At 37.7% G+C, this 22,536-nt stretch overlaps 2 protein-coding genes across 2 annotated transcripts; both read left to right on the forward strand.

The window, feature by feature from the left end:
- Positions 1-2,348: 2,348 nt before the first annotated feature.
- Positions 2,349-7,674, forward strand: slc5a7a (solute carrier family 5 member 7a; the record flags this gene model as incomplete). Its single annotated transcript, XM_079242864.1, has 8 exons — positions 2,349-2,532; positions 2,810-2,923; positions 3,283-3,438; positions 3,562-3,710; positions 4,771-4,914; positions 5,862-6,015; positions 6,654-6,871; positions 7,003-7,674. The coding sequence occupies 8 exons, from the start codon at positions 2,349-2,351 to the stop codon at positions 7,672-7,674; spliced, it is 1,791 nt and encodes a 596-aa protein (XP_079098990.1).
- Positions 7,675-19,575: 11,901 nt separating this feature from the next.
- On the forward strand, positions 19,576-21,056 carry LOC306757197 (BTB/POZ domain-containing protein KCTD12-like). Its single transcript, XM_079242161.1, has one exon. It carries the CDS (start codon positions 19,612-19,614, stop codon positions 20,410-20,412), a length of 801 nt encoding a protein of 266 aa, XP_079098287.1. The 5' UTR covers positions 19,576-19,611; the 3' UTR covers positions 20,413-21,056.
- The last annotated feature ends 1,480 nt before the right edge of the window (positions 21,057-22,536 follow it).

A 22,536-nucleotide genomic window follows, 5' to 3' on the forward strand; every position in this document is an offset into this window, starting at 1 on the left:
GATAGGATGCATCAACCACAAAAATGTGGAGGCTTTGCTTCAGTGATTGACTTGAGAAATGTTCAAGTCGTGTACCAGCCATCTGTTCAACATCTAGACAGAAAGCTTTCCAGCTGTTCGCCACATGTTTTATGTTCATGCATCAATATTTCACAGGATCACCTGTCAGATGCCAAACAAAACTATTTCAGTGGGTGAACTTTACTTACTGCTGTATGATTTTCTGTTCATTTGTAATGTAATTCTTAGTAATTTCATATGACTCGTTAGGCTCCACACAAGCCGAGCCTGTGAAGCACAACTGAAATATTTTGTCATTTCTTAAGCAGGAAACCTTAGTACAGAAAATGTAAGCTTGGATTGCATAACAGACAGCAAGAAGCAGAGTTATTACAAATATTTCTTTTCACATTAGTGACTGTAAAATACATTATATTGCCTCACGAGTTGCGATGACTAACTGGCTGTTTATCACACTTATCAGAAAATGGGTTGAAAGAGTTACAGTTTTAAGGCACATGAACAGGAGAGCAAGTGTTGGTCTCTGTCCATGGTGCTGAGACACTTCAATTATCTCACCAAAAGAGGGTGCTGTGCTTGTTTGTGGTCAAAATAAACTTCTTAGCCATGACCAGAAAGAGTAAATATTTAAGTGCTCTCTAGTAATAACTTCTCCAAATGCGAGTATGTGTGTGTGCGTGTGTGTGAGTCGGGATTTTTTAAAAGTCAGATAGCATCATTAAATGTCTCCTCGTGTTCTTCTGGATCCATCCTAATTGGATGCCTGCCAGTTTTGACAAGCATAGTCTAGATAAAAAGGACTTCAGGCTGAGGTGGCCATTAACTAGACACAGCCCACTGATATATATCCTGAAGGAAAGTGAAAGGCACATTTAAGTGTGTTGTAATTGCTTGAAGGTGGAGGTATTTTAGATTCTCACATCTTCTTGTAACAGCGTAGAAAATGGGAAAAGTAGACCATTTCCCCCAGAAAGACATATGCAAGATGTGTGTACGTTTCCGTAGGTTTCTCTAATGTGGAGACTGGGAAGTTTTTCCATTCTCACCAACAGTTATGTGGAGCAAAGCATAAAAGCACAAATTTGGCTGCAGAATCGGGATGTTTTTACGCACTTGGTTTGAAGGAGTGGCATTGACACGAAGCTTAAAATGTTTGTTTAAGACATATGAGTCAGGAGTTATTATAAACTCAAGTGGTGTAAAAATAAAAAGGTCTCTTCGTTATCGAGTAAAATAATCTCCACCCTCCTCCACTCAGTTCAGCTGATATATTGTGACGTGTTTCTATACAAGGTGCTCATTAAGAGGGACGTTGGGTCTCTGACGCGTGTCTCAGTCCTCTGACGGCAACTGTCCCCTTAAAAGCCTCAGCGAGTCACCCGTGAGACCTCCAACAACGTTTCATTTCACTTTTCCTGACGGCACAAAGACAGAGGAGGACAATCATAAACCTGTAACTGCTATGCTCTTTGTTTTCCGCGGGTGCCCCAGCACATGACGCCAGACACATCTGAGGTAAGTGTAGTATATTTCTCCTTTGGTTTTTTTAAAATCTGTTTAGTAAATGTAAAAAGTAATGTTGGGACAACAGTGTGTTTATTGCTTTAAAATATAAAAAGGTGTTTTTTTGTTTTTTGTTTTTTTAAACAGAATCTGGCTTTTTAAAATGGTGACTCCTGTGCGTAATATGAATTTTACACTCAAGTCCCTCAACTGTGTCGGCTTGGGTGACAAATATAAAAAAGCTCCAGGACTTGGGTCAAACTTTTCGTTGTTTATACACAATTTTTGTCATTTTAGTTTGGTCTGCGTTTATAGTTTTAACCCGTTTTTATAATGATTCTGACTCTTTAAGACTTAAAATAGCGGTGAACAATTACATCAACAGCTTTCATGCTCCCTTAAGCAAATTCAACGTTACATATAAAGATATAATTAAGTCAATAAGTTCTGTTATAATAAATAAAATGTGTAATGAAATACGTTAAATCTTTAGATAATCTGTTAGAATGAATTTAGCCTCAAAACTATTTCCCCCAAAGGCGCTTGGAATTTTCGGAGTCATCCAAAAGGAGCATTTTTGGGTACTTTGGGTAATTTTAATAAATTTTTTTACACAAAAGATGGTTTGCCCATGATAGGTTTCATCCAAATTATCATATTTTGAAAAGTTATTCCTATTTTAACACTCATTCCACGACGGCACCTTTCATTTAAAGTCTAGCTGTCCAGAGGCAAACAACTGAAATAGGAGTTTATTCTATCTTCCTCCTGCTCCTTAACAGGTCTCCATGCCTTCCAGTTCCTAGCAGAAGACCGCTGTGACAATGACCATCCATGTAGAAGGACTTGTAGCTATCGCGGTCTTCTATCTGCTGATCTTGTTCGTCGGCATCTGGGCGGCATGGAAGAACAAGCATTCCGGGGAGGCGGCGGGCACCGACCGCAGCGAAACCATTATGGTCGGGGGGAGAGACATTGGATTATTTGTCGGTGGTTTCACGATGACAGGTATTGAACAACACTGTTTTAATAACTTTAAAATTATTTGCTTCATCAATTTGATATTTATTCTCAAAGCAGCTCACACTTTTTTTTTTTTTGACAAAAGTTTGGCATAAAATCTGTTTTAATTTTATTGAAGAAATAACAGCGTCTTAAAGATTCCATAAATGTATTTTTATATTTGCAAAAACCTCTCTTTTAGAAGATATTTTGCGTGGTTTTCGATAGATATTTAAATTATTTGAACTTGATCCTAATTTGTGGATGTATGTGTGTTTTCCAGCTACCTGGGTTGGAGGGGGGTACATCAATGGCACAGCTGAATATGTATATCTTCCAGATTATGGCTTGGCTTGGGCACAAGCCCCCTTTGGATATGCACTCAGTCTGGTTGTAGGTGAGTGGTATTACATTTGTTCGGCATTCAAAACTATGAAGATTTTATTGTAGCATGAGCATGACATGTAAAGTATTGGAATAATTTAACCAATAGTTAAACGATGTGTTTTATCTATTTATACTTAGATAAACCATTAGCAGACATTTTTTGTTTCATAGCTGAATAAAGTAGTTGGTTTGAGTACTTCTGAAACCAGCATATGTTGTTTGAAACTCTGCCTATTTTTATGTCATTTTGCTCAATTATTATCATTTTCATATATTTATTGTGTTTATTAACTGCTTTGAGTTTAGCTTTGTAGTCAGATGTTTTACTAAGTGGTTGCCTGAATTCTCAGTATTCCCTTTTTGCCCCAGGTGGTCTATTTTTTGCTAAGCCCATGCGCTCACGGGGTTACGTCACCATGTTGGACCCATTCCAGCAGCTGTATGGGAAACGTATGGGTGGTCTTCTCTTCATACCCGCCCTCATGGGAGAGATTTTCTGGTCTGCAGCCATCTTATCCGCCCTTGGTAAGTTTATTTTGTCGCATAATAAAGAATAAAAGATTTTTTTTTGGCAAAGGATCAAATTGTGCTATCCAGTTTTTTTTATGCTGCAGCGCCATTGATGTCCTTTTTTTTCTGTGACCTTAGGTGCTACTCTGAGTGTCATAGTGGACATCAACATAAACATGTCAGTGGTGATCTCTGCACTCATTGCAATCTTTTACACCCTGGTTGGAGGGCTGTACTCCGTGGCCTACACTGATGTGGTGCAGCTGTTTTGTATCTTTGTTGGTCTTGTAAGTTCATGTTGACCTTTTAAGCATCATCATCATATGGAGGTTATGTTTTTGCCAGCGTTAACCTGTTTGTTGTTTGTTTGTTCATTAGCAACTTTACACAAAAACTACTGGAAGGATTTCAACAAATGGTCAGAGTTCTTGGTCAAAAACATATGAGTGTATTTTTAAACAGGTTTTGCAAGATATTAAAGATAGATGTGGATACTACAATCCAGCACATTAAAAAATAGGAGATCTTTGGGATTGCCGTCACTGCAGGAGACCAAATTAAGATATAAATATGCAACAAACACCACATTATAAGACAATGTGGATTTATTGTCAATGAATCTAGATAATAACTTATGTTGGAAAACACAGTATGGATGAAAATGAGCTGCTTGGAGATTTGCACTTCCTAAGTACTTGTATTAGTACAAATGGAATTCTTTTCTACCTGAAGAGTAAATGTGCTGAAATCTATTAAAAGGTAAATCAAATTTAGTAAAAGCTAATAAGTAATATTTTTTATTGACATTGTATAGATTTAATCACCGCACTGATACTTGTTGATGATGAGAAAAAGCTTGTTTTGAGAAAAATCTTATTTTGTCTTTTTCATGTTGCATAGTCATCACATCTGAAGTTTTAGTTGTTTTTTTGTTTCTTTTACATCATTTTACACCTAAACAGTTTGGACAGACATACTATCACCCACGTACGCAGCAGATGAGATGATGCTGTAATAATGCTTCATTTTGATGTAGAACAGGGTCTCTGATTCTGGCCCTTGTGAGCTACCATCCTGCAGGTTTGAGTGTTTTCCTTTCCACCTGACCCAAATCAGTCACTCATTAACAGGCAGATGCAGAACATGACAACAAGTTGAACTTTTCCATTTGAATCAAGAGTGTTGTACCAGGGAGACACTAACACCTGCAGGATGGTAGCTCACGAGTTCATCCTTATTCACATCCACCCTGTCTGGAAACCTCAAAATTCTCTTCCAGATTAATTATCAATGTATAAGATTTTGTTTTCAATTTGCATATTGGATTTATTTGTGTCTTTTCTACAGTGGATCAGTGTCCCCTTTGCTTTGACCAACCCTGCAGTGTCAGACATCACTGTTACTGCAGTAAAAGAGGTTTACCAGTCACCATGGAGAGGCAGCGTTACCAAGAGTGATACTTGGGTTTGGGTGGACAACTTCTGTCTTCTGGTACTGTAACTACCAGCAGTTCATCTCATGCTTTACCTGAGTACTTTCTAACTCTAGAATCAGGTCTAAACTAGTTGTATAGTTGAACACTTATACATTTGTCGATTGAGTAATCTTGTAGTTTAACCAGTAAAGTCATCCATTAAATGTGGTGCTATTGATGTATTTTTTTCATTTGATAGTCAATAATGTAAAGGTTATCTAACCAAGATAAAGCTTTTTGAAGCAGTTGTAAACATATGAGGCTTTAGTCTGAGAAAGACACATTTTTATCAAATTCCCATGATGTGAGTAGTTTGAAGAAAAAAACATAGAAAGAATGTAGATAATAAAATCATGTCTTTTGTCCTGGTCCAGGACTACTCAATCTGGTCGTATGAGAGAACCGCAATCCAGCAGGCTTTCCATGTACCCCTGCTTCAACACACCTGACCCAAATGAATGAGTCATTATGCAGAACATGATAGACTGTTAGATCCATGTGATTTGTTCAGGTGTGTGGAAGCAGGAGTACACTGATTACCTACTTGTGGGACTGGATTGATTTAACCCTTTCTAGTCTTTTGATTATTTTTCTACTTAAACATTTAGAATAAGAATGAAATATTTACAAAAGATCATTACATGTTGCAGTATGATAGTAAATATTAAAATAAAATGAATACAAAAAGAAAAAGAACTAAAAGTTATCAGGAATAAGGAATAATACTGCTGTAATAGGTCTTCTTGGAGATACGCTAAAGAGACCTCTGACTAAAAACATCCTTTTGTTGGATCATTATGTTGTGTAGAGTGTGTACAGTGTGTCCAAATGTGCAGCAACTTGCGCAACATCCTTCAGCTCCACCTGAGCACATTATTCACGTTGTGTCACTTTGTTGACATGAAAACAATGCAGGCTCAACAAGACTACCTCAGGTTTAAGAGTGCTTTTTCTTGCACAATAGATGCTGGGAGGAATACCTTGGCAGGTATATTTCCAGAGGGTCCTGTCTGCCTCCTCTGCTACCTATGCACAGGTCCTCTCCTTCCTGGCTGCTTTTGGGTGCCTCGTCATGGCCGTGCCCTCCGTTCTCATTGGGGCCATAGGGGCCTCCACAGGTTAGAGATATGCTTGCAGGCATCTGGACAGCCTATGTGTGTGTTTGCACGTGTATTTGTTTTTGGGGGAAGACTCTGAATGGGTCCATGTTGCCCTTAGATCTGAGAGAACTTGGTAAATAGCAGCTGGTTCCTCTCATCCATAATGAAGCAGCAATCCGTTCAATAACCATGCTGGTTGTGTAAATATTACATTAGAGGGAGGCAAGGGACCAAATTAGTGCTCTGATCTCCAGATTTCCAAGCGTCAAATTCCTCAATAAACAAGTAAATAAACACCTGTATTTTGTATATCACAATCACAAGAACTAGTGACTGTCACAACTTACTTTTGCAAATAGCTATATTTTGTTAATTGGGGCTGAATCTTGTCTAACTTATCTGTAAATCATTAAGAGTTTAAAAATATATAGTGAGATAAAAGGTGTAAAAACCAATTGAATTAATGAGCAAGCATTAAATTACAGTGCAAAAGTGCTTAATTTCTGTGATAAATACAAGTTTAGTGCAGTTTTAGTATGATTAGCTTTTGAAAAGGCAATGGCTAAAATGTTTTGAGGTCGTGTTGTAGTACATGCTCAATGGGAATTTACAATACATACCCTATTTAATGCTTTTTTATTGTTTTATTTGCTTAGACTGGAACCAGACAAGTTATGGTCCTATACCGCCAAAAGAAAAGGATGAAGCCGACATGATTCTTCCTATTGTGCTCCAACACCTTTGCCCTCCGTTCGTCTCCTTTTTCGGTTTGGGCGCGGTATCTGCAGCGGTTATGTCCTCTGCAGACTCCTCCATCCTTTCAGCAAGCTCCATGTTTGCGAGGAACATCTACCAGCTGGCTTTCAGACAGTCTGTAAGTACATGTATCTGTCTCTGTCAGCATTTACATCAGCAATCTGAAACTCTGGTCATAAATGGCCACTTTGTTTGTGTTAGTCTCTGGCTGACATGCTCATGTCACTTCACTTCTCTTTCTTCTTTCAGGCATCTGATCGTGAAATTGTGTGGGTGATGCGAATCACAATCTTTGTTTTTGGGGGTCTTGCCACCTTAATGGCTCTGGTAACTGGCACTGTTTACGGCCTCTGGTACCTGAGCTCAGATCTGGTTTACGTCATCATCTTCCCTCAGCTGCTCAGCGTTCTCTTTGTCAAAGGTACCAACACGTACGGCTCAGTGGCAGCGTACATTTTTGGCATGGTGCTGCGTATAGGTGGAGGTGAACCCTACCTGAAGCTCCCTCCCTTCATTTACTACCCTGGCTGGACCATTGAGATGCAGAAGCATCACACTACTGGGAAAATGGAAGAAGTTGTCAGGCAGAAGTTCCCCTTTAAGACCATCTCCATGCTGGCTTCCTTTGTGGCAAACTTTGTTTTCTCACACCTGGCGAAGTACCTGTTCGAGAGCGGAAAGATTTCCCACAAATATGACTTTCTCGACGCAGTTGTGTCCAGGCACAGTGGAGAGATAATGGACAAGACTACGCTTGTAACCCGTGGCAACAACATTGGGCTTTCAGAGATGGGGCCAGTTAAACCACGACTGAGCGTGACCTTGGCTGCCGCCTTCACACGCCGCGACACGCTACCGACAGAAACAGTGGAGGAGGAAGAGGAGGAGTCCAGCCCTGACTCCCACCAGGATGAGGAATAACAAATCTAGGATCCAATAAAAAAAATAAAAAAAAAGACCAACAAACCTGACTGAACTTCCAGGAAATGAAGACAGATCAGGAAAACATTTTGGGACTACAAAGAACTGAATCATTTCTTCTCACTGGATAAACATCACATCGGGATATGTAGCGTAGCAGCTTGCTGGTCATCCAAACATGATGCAGCGCACGCGCACACACACACACACACACACACACATACACATACACAAACACATACACAAACACTCATAGTTCTTATAGAAAAAATTATACTGCATATTCACTTTTTTTTTTAAAAATGGTAGATCATGTCAGATCAAATCAGATATTTATCACTATTGAAAAAGAAGACCGGTTCACATAAAATATACTATTTATACAGAGAGATTGAAATACAAGAAAGAAATGAGATGTTTCTGATAAGGAGTGACTGACAGCACAACCACTGTTAAGAGGGAAGGAGTTGATGAGGCAAAACAAAGAAGAAGAAAAAAGCAATAACAGAACCACACTTCACATGTGCCGCAGTTACTGCAGTATGATAATCTAATTATTAGACTGGAAGCAAAACATTCTAGAGCAGCAAAAGGAAAATAAGGGCAAAATATATATATATAAAGATATATTTTATAGCATTAATGCGATATATAATGTCATTCCAGTAGAGGTGAAATAAAACGTTTTTAAATTCACAATTCAGTCTTGTTAAATGGACATGCAGTCGTGCTTCTTTCATTTATTTTTTTTATCATAATTGATATACATGATATAAATCCTGAAGGATGCAATCCACGTGCCATGCTGAGTAGAAACTATACAAGCTGTAGTGATTGTAGTCGACTTGAAGCAGTATAGCTAATAATCTCTTTCTTGTCAGGTGTAGATGCAGTTTTAAGCATAAGAATAAGTGTTAGTGTTACAAAAGACCTTGTATTCAACTGCCTTAATGATGCTAAAAAAAAAAAAGACATTTTATTTACACATTTCTGACTGGATTCCAGTCAGACTGCAGAGAAAAGACGTAAATATGAATGTATCCTCAAAAGAAGATCGTATTGTATCAAATAGTGTACTTCTACTGCTACGTTTTATTTTCTATAAATTCAATGTTTCACAAAGTCTTTCTGCTGCAGAATGATGTGGTGAAAGGTGTTGACTTGCATTCTGCTGGTGGTTTATTTCAGCATCTGCGAACAGATTATCTTCTGTGTGATGTGTACATTTCTATACATATGAGAACAAAAAACGGATTTATCGATACATCAAGACTCTCTCACAGACACACGTAGATTGCAAATGATGCTGGTTGAAATGATTGAAGCAGAAAGAAAGGCAGAAAGGAAACTGTCTAAATGTCTAAATGTTTATTTATTTTTGATGTCACAAAATTAAAGAAAATAAAAGCAAAAATTATTCAGGAACTTATGTAAATCCTGCTTTTAAAAAAAAAAAGAAAATATAAATGATATTCTTTTATTTCCTTTTGTGTCCCTTTAAGAAAATATGTCTTGTTTTTCTGGGTTTTTCACAGTTTGAAGCATTCAAAACATATAATCATTTTTCCTGTCAGGCTTTAAGTCCTCTTTCAAAAAGTAACATAAAATCTTAAGTAGAATCAACCGAATTGTCATTCTTCAGCTTTGATGATTGTTGTATGATACAAATGTGGTCTATACAGCTATATGTCAGAAAGCTTCTGTTGATTTCTTTTCATGTTGCAGTGACTAATACCAAAAGTTTAATCTAAATGTTATATATCATTTCAGAGTGTTGCAGAAATATATTTTACTGGTACTGTGCAAAGTCAAAAGAAGGTAGATCATAATGATCTCCTCTCAAAGACCATTTTTTGATCCCTCAGATGCATCTTGTAAGTCCTTTGGAAGGATTTGTGTTTAATGGGATTAATAAGGTCCGTCCTTGTAATGTCAACAATTAATTTTATGTGTGTGATTTCAAGTTTAAAGTTGTTCTGAAACATATTTCAATATATTCCTATTTTTTTTCAGGAAAAGCCAGAAGATGAATTTTCAGGTGCAAGTATTTCCTTGTCCGCAGAAGCCTTCAGCTAGCTGGACGGTAGACTGAGAAAGAGAACATGTTGGATAACGTGACTGAAATTACAATCGCTTGGCTTGCATCTTTGTCATCCTCTTTGTCCACAGTGAAAGACAGAATCTTAAAATAGCTCGCCTCTCTGCTTATTTACTTAAAGTGCTGTACTCTTTCTGATGTGGTGCTCGGGGTGGAGCCAAGTGGGGGTGGGTGGGGCTGCTGACGATCAGGCAGGGAAAATGGACAATACGGTGGTTGGATGGGTTGGGGGGGTTAAAATGGGCTGTACAGCTTACAGGCGCCCGTTTCTGTGGAACTCGCCAGCCCTGATGTGCAGGAATGACGCAAATGCCCCACCCAATGTCTGCACCTCCTCCCTCCATCATCGCCGACCTCTTTGACGTCCTTGAAAACTAAGATCAATCCCATAAAAAGAAGAGAGGGTAGAGGAGGAGTCCCATCGCCATTCATGGAATGTGACTCTGAGAGCACTCATGCTAATTAACAATTATGAAACAAAACTGTCATTCGTCTAAAAGTCAATCCATATAGTCGCAGCTTTACGGGAGGAGAGAAGAAGTGGTGCAGTTTGTACTGAGGACTCTTATTGGTAGAATTTGGATGCAAACCAAAGCAGATTCATTCATAACCACGAGCTATAATCACAGTGCCCTGCAACGCCTTTGCAAGCACTGTGGATATTTTACACTGCTTTTTGATCAACATTTGTTAATATTCAGTGTTTACTTTGACGTAAATAGTTAAATGTGATTTTGTTTCAGTGATGGAGACAAATTCACTTACTGTGCGAATTTTCCACAATTCTGTTTAGTCAATCAAACCTGGAGATGGTGAGAATTTCTTTTTTTTAAAAGGTTTAAAATGCCAACAGGATGTTAAAATAAATTAAGTGGAACTATTTTTTCTTTACCACATTTTATCTGATTGGCCTGTCTTTCTAATTTCTTCTGTTTCCAGACCAACCTTAAGAGATAAAACAGAATTCTTGGAACTGAGGTCCCGCTTTCCTTCAGCGTCGTCACAAGGAGATGAGATTACTGAGAGCAGACGGCCCATTCAGATAGACATCTAATGTGCCGAGGGAAGTTGGATGTCCAGGTATCAAACTAACTTAGCAATATATTTTATACAAGATTTAACTGAATTTTTTTCTGACAAATTTGAAGCAGAATCATATTTCATGTGAGATGCTATACTTTTTATTCCATTTAGTTGCCACTTAACTTGTGTCAATAGGCTCTACAAAATATGCAAAAAAAGCCTCTTGCTACATTTAAAGGGTCACTGATTTTTATATTTTACTCATATTTAGATCTTTAAAAAAATCCCGCAAACACTTTTAAGACTGACATGCACAAAAATAATAACTTTATAAATATGTCTGCCAGCTTAAAATTGATGAAGTGCCTTGACATATCCTACTTCTGTTCAATCAAACATTGTAAAAAGGTTTCCGTAAATTTTAAAAGCTGTGTTTTTGTAGTTTGTGTTTTATCATTATATATACAACGTACAAGTGAGGTCACCGCATGGATGACGCTTTTCTGAGTTGAGGTTTTGTGTTTGTCACTGGGAGTCCCGAATAACAAGAAAAGAAAAGAGATTTAAATGAAAGAACTGTCCACCGTCTCTGCAGCTCTTCTCCAGATAATCTGACACAAGACAAATCATACCTCATGTAAGGCTGATGCACCGCCATCATGATGGCAGGTTGCTATTTATGTCCTTCTTAAGTAACGTCCCCAAGTAATTTAATTGCACGTCAAGTAATTGAAACATGTAGGGAGAGGGGTTCGGATGATGTCAGTTTGAGAAGGAAATTAATTATATAGTGTGCAGTTTGTTCTTAGTTTTCTGTTTGCTTGTTTTCTTTTAACACAAACGTAAAGCTTTTTTTATTTTTAAAAAAGATGAACAGCAGACATTTTGTAGGCACGCACACACACACACACACACACACACACACACACACACACTATGTGCGATAATGTCATGTCTAATTATTTCCCATATATCTCTCCATCTCCTCCATTAGTTCCTGCAAGCAGCTGAGAAGCATCTATAGCAAAATGACTGTGGAGGCTTCTGTAATCAAATCAGCCAGGAGAACCTGATTATAGAGCCAGTTCCACTCGCCTCGGCTGCAGGTACACCGTCTGAAGCCCACTGCAAGAATGAGACAAGCTCTGCAATCAGCTAAACCCACCAGCTCTCCTTTCCTCAATGGGCAGGGTGACCTAGGTGACGGGGGAAGCTTTTCACACCCTTTCTTATAAAAGATCCTGGGTTGCTTATGGGAAAATAAATGATTTCTGAATGTGAACTCCTGCTCGGCTTGTCCACTGGCCCCACCCTAACACCTCTCTGTGAACTCTCTTAAATCTTACAACTGGTAAAAATGACGCATTTCTATTTAAATGTGTATTTTTTGTTGCTGTATTGTTGAGTTACTCTTACACTGTTACTTTGCTATACAACATGTTCCCTTCAGCCCGTGTCATTTCTCAAGACAGGAAGGGGGTTTCTGCTGGACAGAAAGTCATTTTTTTCCATTCCATTTAAAATCGGTGGAGAGATTAATGTAATGGCCACGTACACACTCATACACACACATTGAAAAATGCACATTATCCCCAGAGGACCTGTTCACCCACTGAAGGGAGATGGAAGAAAGAGGGCCTACTTGAACCATTCACATACGCACAAGTACTCATGGGAATCATGGTGAGTATAATGGGTGGGAGGAGTGTGTGTGTTGGGGGCGGGGGGGGGGGGGGGGCATTCCATGCAAAATACGGTGTTGATTTTGTAAAGTTTTATATAAACAGCTACAAGCTATTACAATAGACATATTTCTGAAGGCATGCTTATGTTATTTTTATAATTTTCTTAGTTTCAGAAACTGAAAGTAGGAGAAGCGGCAATGAGGATAAGAAATGCTGAAGCAGAGGACAAAGACAGGAGGGAAATGTTCAGAGGGTCGTTGTGGCTCTTAGCTCATCACGACGCATGAGCTTCCAGCCCCACCCGGTCTTCTGCGTGTGTGTGTGTGTGTGTGTACACATTTATGTGTGTGTATTTGAGTGTCTTCAGTATCACAATCAGAGCCCCATGTTGAGCCTGAGCCAACGGATCCATTAGAGCTGATTGAGGAGCACGAAGGTGCAGATTTAACCCTGAGAGAAGGTGACAAGAACACACTATCTTTCAGACACACACACACAAACACACTAAGCCAGATTTAGTCACATAAAAATGAAAATAAATACATCCACAAGCTGTTATTTCAATGTACAAGACACAAAAATATTCATAGTAACATCTATGTCGTCTGATTAGAAGTCTTGGACACTCTACACAACTTGGAACATGTTTTAAGGAGGGTACAAGTCACATGATTATGTGACTTAATGTGATTTAATTATTATTGCACCAAAGGGAAGTCTGTTCAGAAACAGTTCCTCTGTATTTGAACTGGGTTGGTTGTAGCACGACGAGGATGCAAGATGAAAGGTTAAATCAGCAGGTGAAATCAGAGAATGCTAACCAGTTTCAGTTTGAGTGAAATTTATGAAATCTTTGAAACTACTTGATCATGAACACGGGCTCATATTGGTAAAATTTTTACCTTTCCCATGACTCATCATGGAAAGGTTATGTATGAGCTCTATCTGCATGGAAATGAAGTATGAAAGTTTGATTCATGGCATATAATAGTAGTATAGTAGGTGACTTTTTGGTGAATATCATACTTAGCAACTCTGGAAAAGTGGTGTTAAATGTTCTTTTGTTTCTGTACCCTTTGGCCTTTCATGATGCAGGTATGTTTGTGTGCTGTAGCCTCAGGTCAAGCGCTGAATTTTCCGTGTCCTGAAACAGGATCAGATATCCCCTAAAATTTGACCTGTTTTGGAAGGGATAAGTCAGAATACAAAGAAGGTCCACCGTAGTACAAACCCTCAGGAGTTTCTCCTGACTTTATGGGATTACATATGCAAATGTAAGTGCTGCTCCTGTATATATTTCAGCTAAATAAGACAGTTTTCAAAGTATTTGCAATTTGTGTGCCCAAATGGCTTGTTGTGACCTTGTTGTAATGGTAACCATTAGTCAAATTGACAACTTCAAGGTTATGTTTAGAATGACAGGTGATCATTGCAGTCACACTGAGACACAGCAAACCACATATGGTTGTGTCCACATGTCTAAAGATATGTGCTGCCTGCTTCTTAGACTTTAATGCCGTCCCAGTATTATAGGGATGAGTGTATCAATACTCTTGAGTTGATACTTCAATATGTAGCAATCCAAATATTAGATTTGATACTTTTTTAGTATTGGGATATCACTCTGCTGATGCAAAACATGCCATTTGTTTTTTAATGTCATTAAGTTTCAGACAATAAAATTGTGTGTGAAGCCAAACATCTGCATGCTTTCCCTGTCGCATGATTATAGTAGCCTATAAGATGTCATGATGATGCTGCTAGTGTACATGATGATGAGGTTTTCTTGAGATATTCTACTGGATTAATACATGTTAATGCACATTTTGTATTATTATCATAGTTTTGCATATATTCTCTTTCCATATTGGAAATTTTAATAATCTTATATTAATATGTAGTTTAAGTATTTTATCATTTATCTAGTCCTCGAGTGCCATTGCCCTGCACCATTTAGTTTTAATTTAATTTAATTTAATTTAATTTAATTTAATTTAATTTAATTTAATTTAATTTAATTTAATTTAATTTTATCTTTTGCTATAACATATGTGATTCAAACGAAGCAGATTTTGTTCCCAGGTTCTGTTTAAGCTTGTTAATGAGTCACTTTGGTCAGGTGATCATATGCAAGGAAATGGCAAAAACCTCAAGGACATGGGTCTTTGGGACAGGAGTTAAAAAGACAAAAATTAACATTATTATTTTACAAGATATTTCGGTCAACACAGATGATCAGTCAGTGCAACCCTTTTATCATTGCAGAGAGTACAACAAAATTGAGGCAGTAACTCTAATTTTTTAAAATAAATAAAATGAATATATAGGAAACAATATGCAAGACGATAAAAAATTACAATACTGATTAAATAAAATGACATTGCACTGAAAGCAGAACATAATTGCACAGACTATATCGCACAAGAAATGTCTTGGTGCTTTGTAGGGGCAGAGTTCATATCAAGTATTTATATTACAGGTCATAGATACCAGAGATTAAACACAGACAGATGTAATAACATCTACAAGCGGATTTATTTTCCTCCAAGTTGTGTTAACTAAATTCATTATGACCAGGTAATTGTCCACACAAGGAGCAGCTTGACTGAATCCCAAATTGTAGAACAGGTGTTTGGACAGATGGCATGGCTGGGAAAAGATACATCTGAACTATCAGAGTATCTGGAAAGGTGAGATGGAAGCAAACAGAGTGATTACATCAGTTGTCCACAGTTGTAATGTGTTTGTAAATAAATAAATAAGGCATGGCACAAAAAGACACATTGCAATTAGAAATTGATTTTTTTAAAGATGGTGACTGTAGCAGAGGTGGGCATATGCTTTCACAGGAAGAAGGAGGACAAATCAGATGGAGAAGAGCAAACTGGTGAACCTACAGGTGAAGACTGGAAAATTATGCCAACTAGAAACTGATTTGCGATTGTTTTCCTGAGGGGTAAGAAACTATCCTTTCCAGAATATTTGACGAATCGATATATATATATATATATATATAGATCAAAAAAATGTAAATAAAATCCAATTTAGTTTCTAAAGCACTTTTCATGCACAAGTAAACACAGTGTCTTACATTATAAAAACAATCTATAGGTCTACACATAAAAAGTCTTCACACAACAGAGTATATAAAAAGAATAATAATTTTAAAAAAAAACTCATCATAGTTTTATTTCACCCACAAGCACACAAACAGTGCATGTGCACATTCCTTTCATCCACCCCAATCCCATTTTTTATAAACTCTCATCTTTCCTTACTGTCTCTTGGAATAAACAGATCAATCTAGTAAAAAAAAACATCTGGCTTGGCAGTGCTGTGATTGATTGATGACCAAAGATTTTCCACAGCTTGAAAAGGAATGAAAATCCAAACTTCTCTGTCCTGTCAGAGGAACTGGAAAGCCGAGGACAAGAGGTTAAAAAGCAAAAAACTTGTTTTCTATGGCTGGAATCTGACAGAATTAACCATGCACTACCACTGGGAAGCAGACAAACTGCCACCAGCTGAAAAGAAGATCCAGGATTAAAAGAATACAGGAATGAGTTGTCTCAGGCGAGCTGCATTAGCATGCTGGGAGTTGCGGTCCTACGCAGTATCTTAGCTGTTAACTTGATAACTTGTTGGTTGGCCACCAGCTATACCTGGAAGTCCCACAAGATCTTTGCTCTCTTATTCTCCCACGTTGGGAGGTGTTCGTGACCCCATCTTTTTTTCTATTATTTGATTTAATAATCCACTAAAATCAATTTCAATAAAAGTAGTGTTGCTTTTTTGGGCAAATTTTATGTGATTAAAAAGTGATTATTAGAGATGAATTAATTTCAAAGACTGTAATTAATTGTTTTTTGTTTTTTTTTTTAAATCATTTTCCCACCCCTAACATATGCCTAGTTCAAAACCAAAAGCACTTTACAACAAGTTGTAAGTTGATCAGTGTGCTAGACCGGGATAAAAACAAATTTAAAAATAAATAAAAACAAATATAGTGCACTTAAAAAGACTATGAAAATGATGATCATTACATGAGCAACAACATTATTATACATTAAAGGCTGATCTAAATAAGTAGTCATTAGCCGAGCCTTAAACAGGGACATTTCAGTGATGGAGCAGAACTCCAGGGGCAGAAAGTTCCAGAGTTTGGGCCTGGCCACTGCAAAGATCCCCTCACTGTTTACACCTGGATTGTGAGACCACCAGCAGGTGTTTGAAAAGAGCACAAGGTTCTATGAAGACATATATATATATATATATATATATATATATATATATATATATATATATATATATATATATATATATATATATATATATATATATATATATATATATACATATATATATATATATATATATATCTATATATATATCTATATATATCTATATCTATCTATCTATCTATCTATATATATATATATATATATATATATATATATATATATATATATATATATATATATATATATATATATATATATATATGGATAAATGTTCCCTTTGTCACCCCAACCATTCAAGGCTAATGGCCCTGACCCTGTTGGTGGTCTCTCTCTTCTTTTAAAAGATTGTTTTCCCCTTCACTGTAGCTCCCTACTTTGAACATACTCAGGATGTGGGACGGATTCAGAGAGAAAATTTGCAATCTGCTGGTTTCCCTAAGTATTTTCTTTTCTTAAATGAATTTGCGAATACATCCAGTGACAAATTGTAAAAAAAAAAAAACTGAAAAAAATAATAATAAAATGCAGATACAAAAATATAGAATATATAGAAAAAAGTAAAAGTAAAACAACACTAAATAAAATGTAATAGATTAAACCAAAATAAATTTGGATAGTAAAATCAAATACCTAAAAATTAATTTAAATATCCCAATAAATATTTAAATGCTTTGAATTTTTTTCCTGGAATCATTATTCTTTATTTCTTAGTTTGTATTCTTAGTTTGACTCCCCTACCATTTAGCTGATAGAAGTTGCGTTAGACTTCACAACAACAAATTGTTTTCGTATGCAGGACTGTTCAGTGTACAATCATTTTTCTTCATTGCAGGCCTACAGTAACGAAACAATCCTGCATTATAACATATTGTCCACTAGATGTCACTCTAACCTGCAGATTGAAACTATCTTGACACTTTCTACAAAGGTGTGATGTAAAATTGAGTTTTCAGTAAAGGATTTTGCATGGCCATAAGAAGTAACATAGAAACTTCTCTTTGAGATTAATCTGGACCTGTCATTGAGACTAATACTGACTTCACACCTAAATAAGTGTAATTGTAGAATGTTCATATTTTATTTCCATACATTCATTTTATTTTTCCACTAATTCAAATGCAAGGTTACGTGGACTGCTCAGGCAAGAGGAGGGCTACACTCTGGACAAGTCACCAGTAACAAAATGTGAATGAAAACGACAACAACAATGTGTAATATGATTAAAAGTTCCGAAGCCTTTTCAGTACTAAATGGATAGCGGAGTGGATTACAACTTTCATGTCTCATAGTTGTTTATGATCACACCACACATTTTATGTGACAGGTTATAAAATGTGTGTTAGACACTGGGATTCTTTACTGAAACAAAATGACAGTGCTGCTATGTTGACACAATAACTACTTGATTATACCTTTCAGTTAGAAGAGGATGGATTAATAGCTGCACATAAAGTTTCTGCTTCTAAATGTAGTTTGTGTGCATGAAAATGTGCCATAATGCATGCACACTTTTGCAGAAGGACATTTTATGTGGTTTCAGATGTCAGCAACTCTCACTGAAGAACCTTGCCATATTGCATGATCATTCAACACAACTCACCCCTAATGTTTAGTACACACACATACACAGCCATGCACATGGGCACACACCCACATCCCTCCACATAGACACAAACATACATCCACACACTGGTTGCTGCTCTGTTTGTATTTGTTCATGGTTTTTACAGTTTTTCCTCCTGCTGATGTCTGCTGTGTTTTCTTAGAAACTGTAAATTATGACTATAAATTATGACTATATATATGTGTGTGTACTAAACATTAGGGGTGAGTTGTGTTGAATGATCATGCAATATGGCAAGGTTCTTCAGTGAGAGTTGCTGACATCTGAAACCACATAATATGTCCTTCTGCAAAAGTGTGCATACACACACACACACACATATATATATATATATATATATATATATATATATATATATATATATATATATATATATATATATATATATATATATATATATATGTACACAACTCACCCCTAATGTTTAGTACACACACATACACAGCCATACATGTGGGCACACACCCACATAAGTTAAAAGAAAAAGAGGCAATGATTAAATAAATTATGACAAAATTTAAGTAACTGCATAGGTTGACCAACAGCAGGTCATAGAGGTTATGTTTCCTGACCTGGGTATTCCGCAACGGGATCTTACAGATTTTGTACACAATATCTATGAGTGTGTACGTACATGTATGTGTTTGTGTATGTGTGGTGGGGCCAGAGGAGGAGGATGGAGAGGGAGTTGGGCTGCTTTTTTTTTTTATTAATGTGTATTTGCATGAAAAGCTTCATATATAAAATTTGAATTGAATTAATTTAATTTAATAAAAGGTTTTGTAAACAGATCGTTTAATTTAAAACGGGGGGAGGGGGGTGTTGATTAAGTACTTTAGTCAATAATCTGCAATGGAGAAAAATATCTAATGATGTTATAAATTCCAGTGAAGGCGCCTGCTGAACAATGTCACACTTCTGCTCCAAACATTTTCATTTGAGTTTCTGGTTATTTTACAAACAGTAAATTATTAATCATAACAGGAACCACTCTCCACCGCTGTTCCAGTATCATGAATCACACGTCAAATATCAAAACATTTCCAGGTTTTGAAGCGGGAGGCTAAAGTTTACATGAAGCCCCTGAAGGCAGCACCGTGTTTTCTCACAGCTCTCCGCTGAACAGTTAATGTCTCTGCTGGCCGTCCTTTTTTCTTCTCCTCCCACGCAGCCAGATCGTTATAAACATTTCTGTAGAGTGAGGATACTCCCCAAACTGTCTGTTGTGAGGCCAGAAAGGACAAGGAAGTGAGAGACTAGTCAGACATGGCACAAACCGACAGCCAAAGTTCAACTTTCCCTGACATAGTGGAGATCAATGTGGGTGGTCAGGTGTATGTGACCCGCCTTGAGACTCTCACTGCGGTGCCTAACTCACTCTTATGGGCAAAGTTCACCCAAAACTCCCCTGCAGACCTGCCCAAAGACAACAAGGGCCGCTTCTTCTTCGACCGCGACGGCTTTCTGTTCCGATACATTTTGGATTACTTACGAGACTCGGAGCTTTTCCTGCCAGAGTTTTTCAAAGAGAGGAAGAGGCTGCAGAAAGAAGCGGACTTCTTCCAGCTGCCGGAGCTGTCGAGGCGCTTGGCAGTGGTCAGCAAAGACAGCTCTTACGTGGAGGACAGCGGGGAGCCGGAGGAGGCTGAACTCTCCAGCCCGGTCACCTCCTCCTCCTCCTCGGACAGAGCCCTTCGCTCTCCCGGCGCCTGCTCAGGCTTCATCACCGTCGGCTACAGAGGCAGCTACACTATCGGCAGAGACATCCAGGCGGACGCCAAGTTCCGCAGGGTTGCCAGAATAACTGTTTGCAGCAAGATCTCACTGGCTAAAGAGGTTTTTGGGGAAACCTTGAATGAGAGCCGGGACCCCGACCGACCACCAGACAAATACACCTCCAGGTATTACTTAAAGTATAACTTTCTGGAGCAGGCTTTCGACCGGTTGGCCGAGGCTGGTTTCCACATGGTGGCCTGCAGCTCCACTGGGACCTGCTCATACGGCAGTAACGACCCCGGAGAAGACAAACTGTGGACCAGCTACACCGAGTATGTCTTCTGTCGATGAACTGTCAGGTCGTGAGTGCAGGGGAGAGTCCATGCTCACAAGTTGTTGTTTTCTCTCTCCAAGTACTGAGGAAAATAATCAGATGTTACATTTAGGTTGAAGCTATTTACTGTTTCCGTTGTGTTCAGGTTCAGTTTAGTGTCTCAGCTCAGTAGGGGCAACCAGAGTTCAACCTTTCTGCCATTTTCACTTCTACAGTAGCAGACTTCCCCATTAATCTCACTTTGAAAAGCAAGGACTTTAGAAAATGTCACAGGGTTATTTTTTTTGTCTCACACGCTTCATAACCTTTAAGGTTTTAATGCATTTTTGTCTTTTGAGTTAATTAGAAAGATGCTTCCTCTGAGAGGCAGAAATGTGAGGAGATGCTGTCATGACAAGTATATATAATCTTCTGGAGATCAAATTAAACGTGACCTGTAAATATTGGGATTGGTTTTCACTTGCAGCTCCTGTGTTATGCTCTTGTAATACTCAAGATTTTTTTTATTTTGTGTGTTAACAGTAAGTATAAGTATCCTTCAATAAGTATTCTGTTTTCTTTTTTTTTTTTTTCCTAATGAATTTTATCAGCCGCTCATTGCTTTCCAAATAACATTTTATTTGTTTTTTTGTGATATTAGCTGCTGTAAATGTCCCATACAGCAAATAAAGACATTGTAACACTAATAAAATGATTGTTCCTGTGAGTCCACCAATGGAAACTATAGGCTTCCTGTCACACACATAAAAGATGATAGTGTTTTCATCTGTACCCACATGATGTGATGTGGATCGAAAAACTGCCACAGATGTTCATACTTATTAATATTTAGACAACAACCACTTTACAAATACTGGCATGAGATTAATGTTTGAGTGAACAATGTGACCAGAAAGGCTGTGATGAGAATTTGACCTGAATTAAGCAATAGTGTTTTAACATTAAATGTGGCATTTTAGACTCTGTAAACTCAAAGGTCACTGAATGAAAAAGAAAGATAATGTCATGAAGAACACTTAATTCATATTTGATACAGTTCAGCAGCAGTTTCCAGTGACATGCAGATAACACTCATGTTTTAAACAGCATTCAGTCACAAATATAACTTTGAATTCTTATTTAATCTATTAGAGATCTGTGATGTTGAGAGGTTTGTGAACCCCATACCTTTTTTTTTTTTTTTTCTTTTAACTATTTCTTTTCCTTTCGTTTCTGATTTCATGTCTAGCTCAGGCTAAACTTAAAGCAAAAGGCTGACACACTGCAGCCAAAAACAGAACTTTGCGCCTTGCAGGAGCAGAAACAGACTAGTTCTGTTATCTCCCCTGGGCAGGATGGGAAAGAGGAGGAGGGGGCTTCATTCTGGCTAACATGTACAGTAATCAAATGTCTGTTTCCTTGTGGGATCCTGGGGCACAAATCCAAGCTATCCCAGGATCTAGTCTAATACAAAAAGGGGCTTTGTGTGGGTTGTGTCAGTGTGCACTTAGACACAAATGTGGAAAAAAAAGATCAGTAAAGTGAATCGTGCAGAGGAGCATTTAAAACTGCTGCTGTGAAACATGTTGTAGGGAGCTTATTCCACAAATTAAATCATTAAAAAAAATAATAGAATGCATGCAAGTACACACTTGCCCAACCATTTAGCCCTCCCACATAAACACTTCTGCTGCCAATAAGGAGCGTCGAAGATTGACATATCAAAAAGAAGTCTTGTATCTGCTGTCAGCTGATGCTGCCATCTGGACAGGAAAAAGGAAGGATTGACCGCAACTCTTCCTCTAGTGTGATCACCAGAAACAGGACGTGGTGTGCAACGTAGTCGACCAAATCATGAAAAAAAAAGAGACTCAGCCAATAAGGCTGTAAATCTATGCTCTACTTTTGGCTGACACTACACTGATCTTTGAAGATTAACTTTTTTTAAACGATTAATTTGATTTTAAAACCGCATTTTGTACACTCATCTGAAGCGGTGAAGTGTTTCTCTGCTGAGAAGTTATTTGTAAAACTGTTCTGCTTGTGAGAGATTTGTGTCTTTAGCGATAAAACACCTCCAAAACACATTTCCCTTAATGTATGCTGTTTTCTTTCTCCAATAAAACTCTTGTCACCAAATGCTTAAAAAAAAAAAAAGTGCA

Source organism: Telmatherina bonti (assembly GCF_933228915.1).
Source record: "Telmatherina bonti genome assembly, chromosome: 1".
In the NCBI taxonomy this organism is placed as follows: Eukaryota; Metazoa; Chordata; class Actinopteri; order Atheriniformes; family Telmatherinidae; genus Telmatherina; species Telmatherina bonti.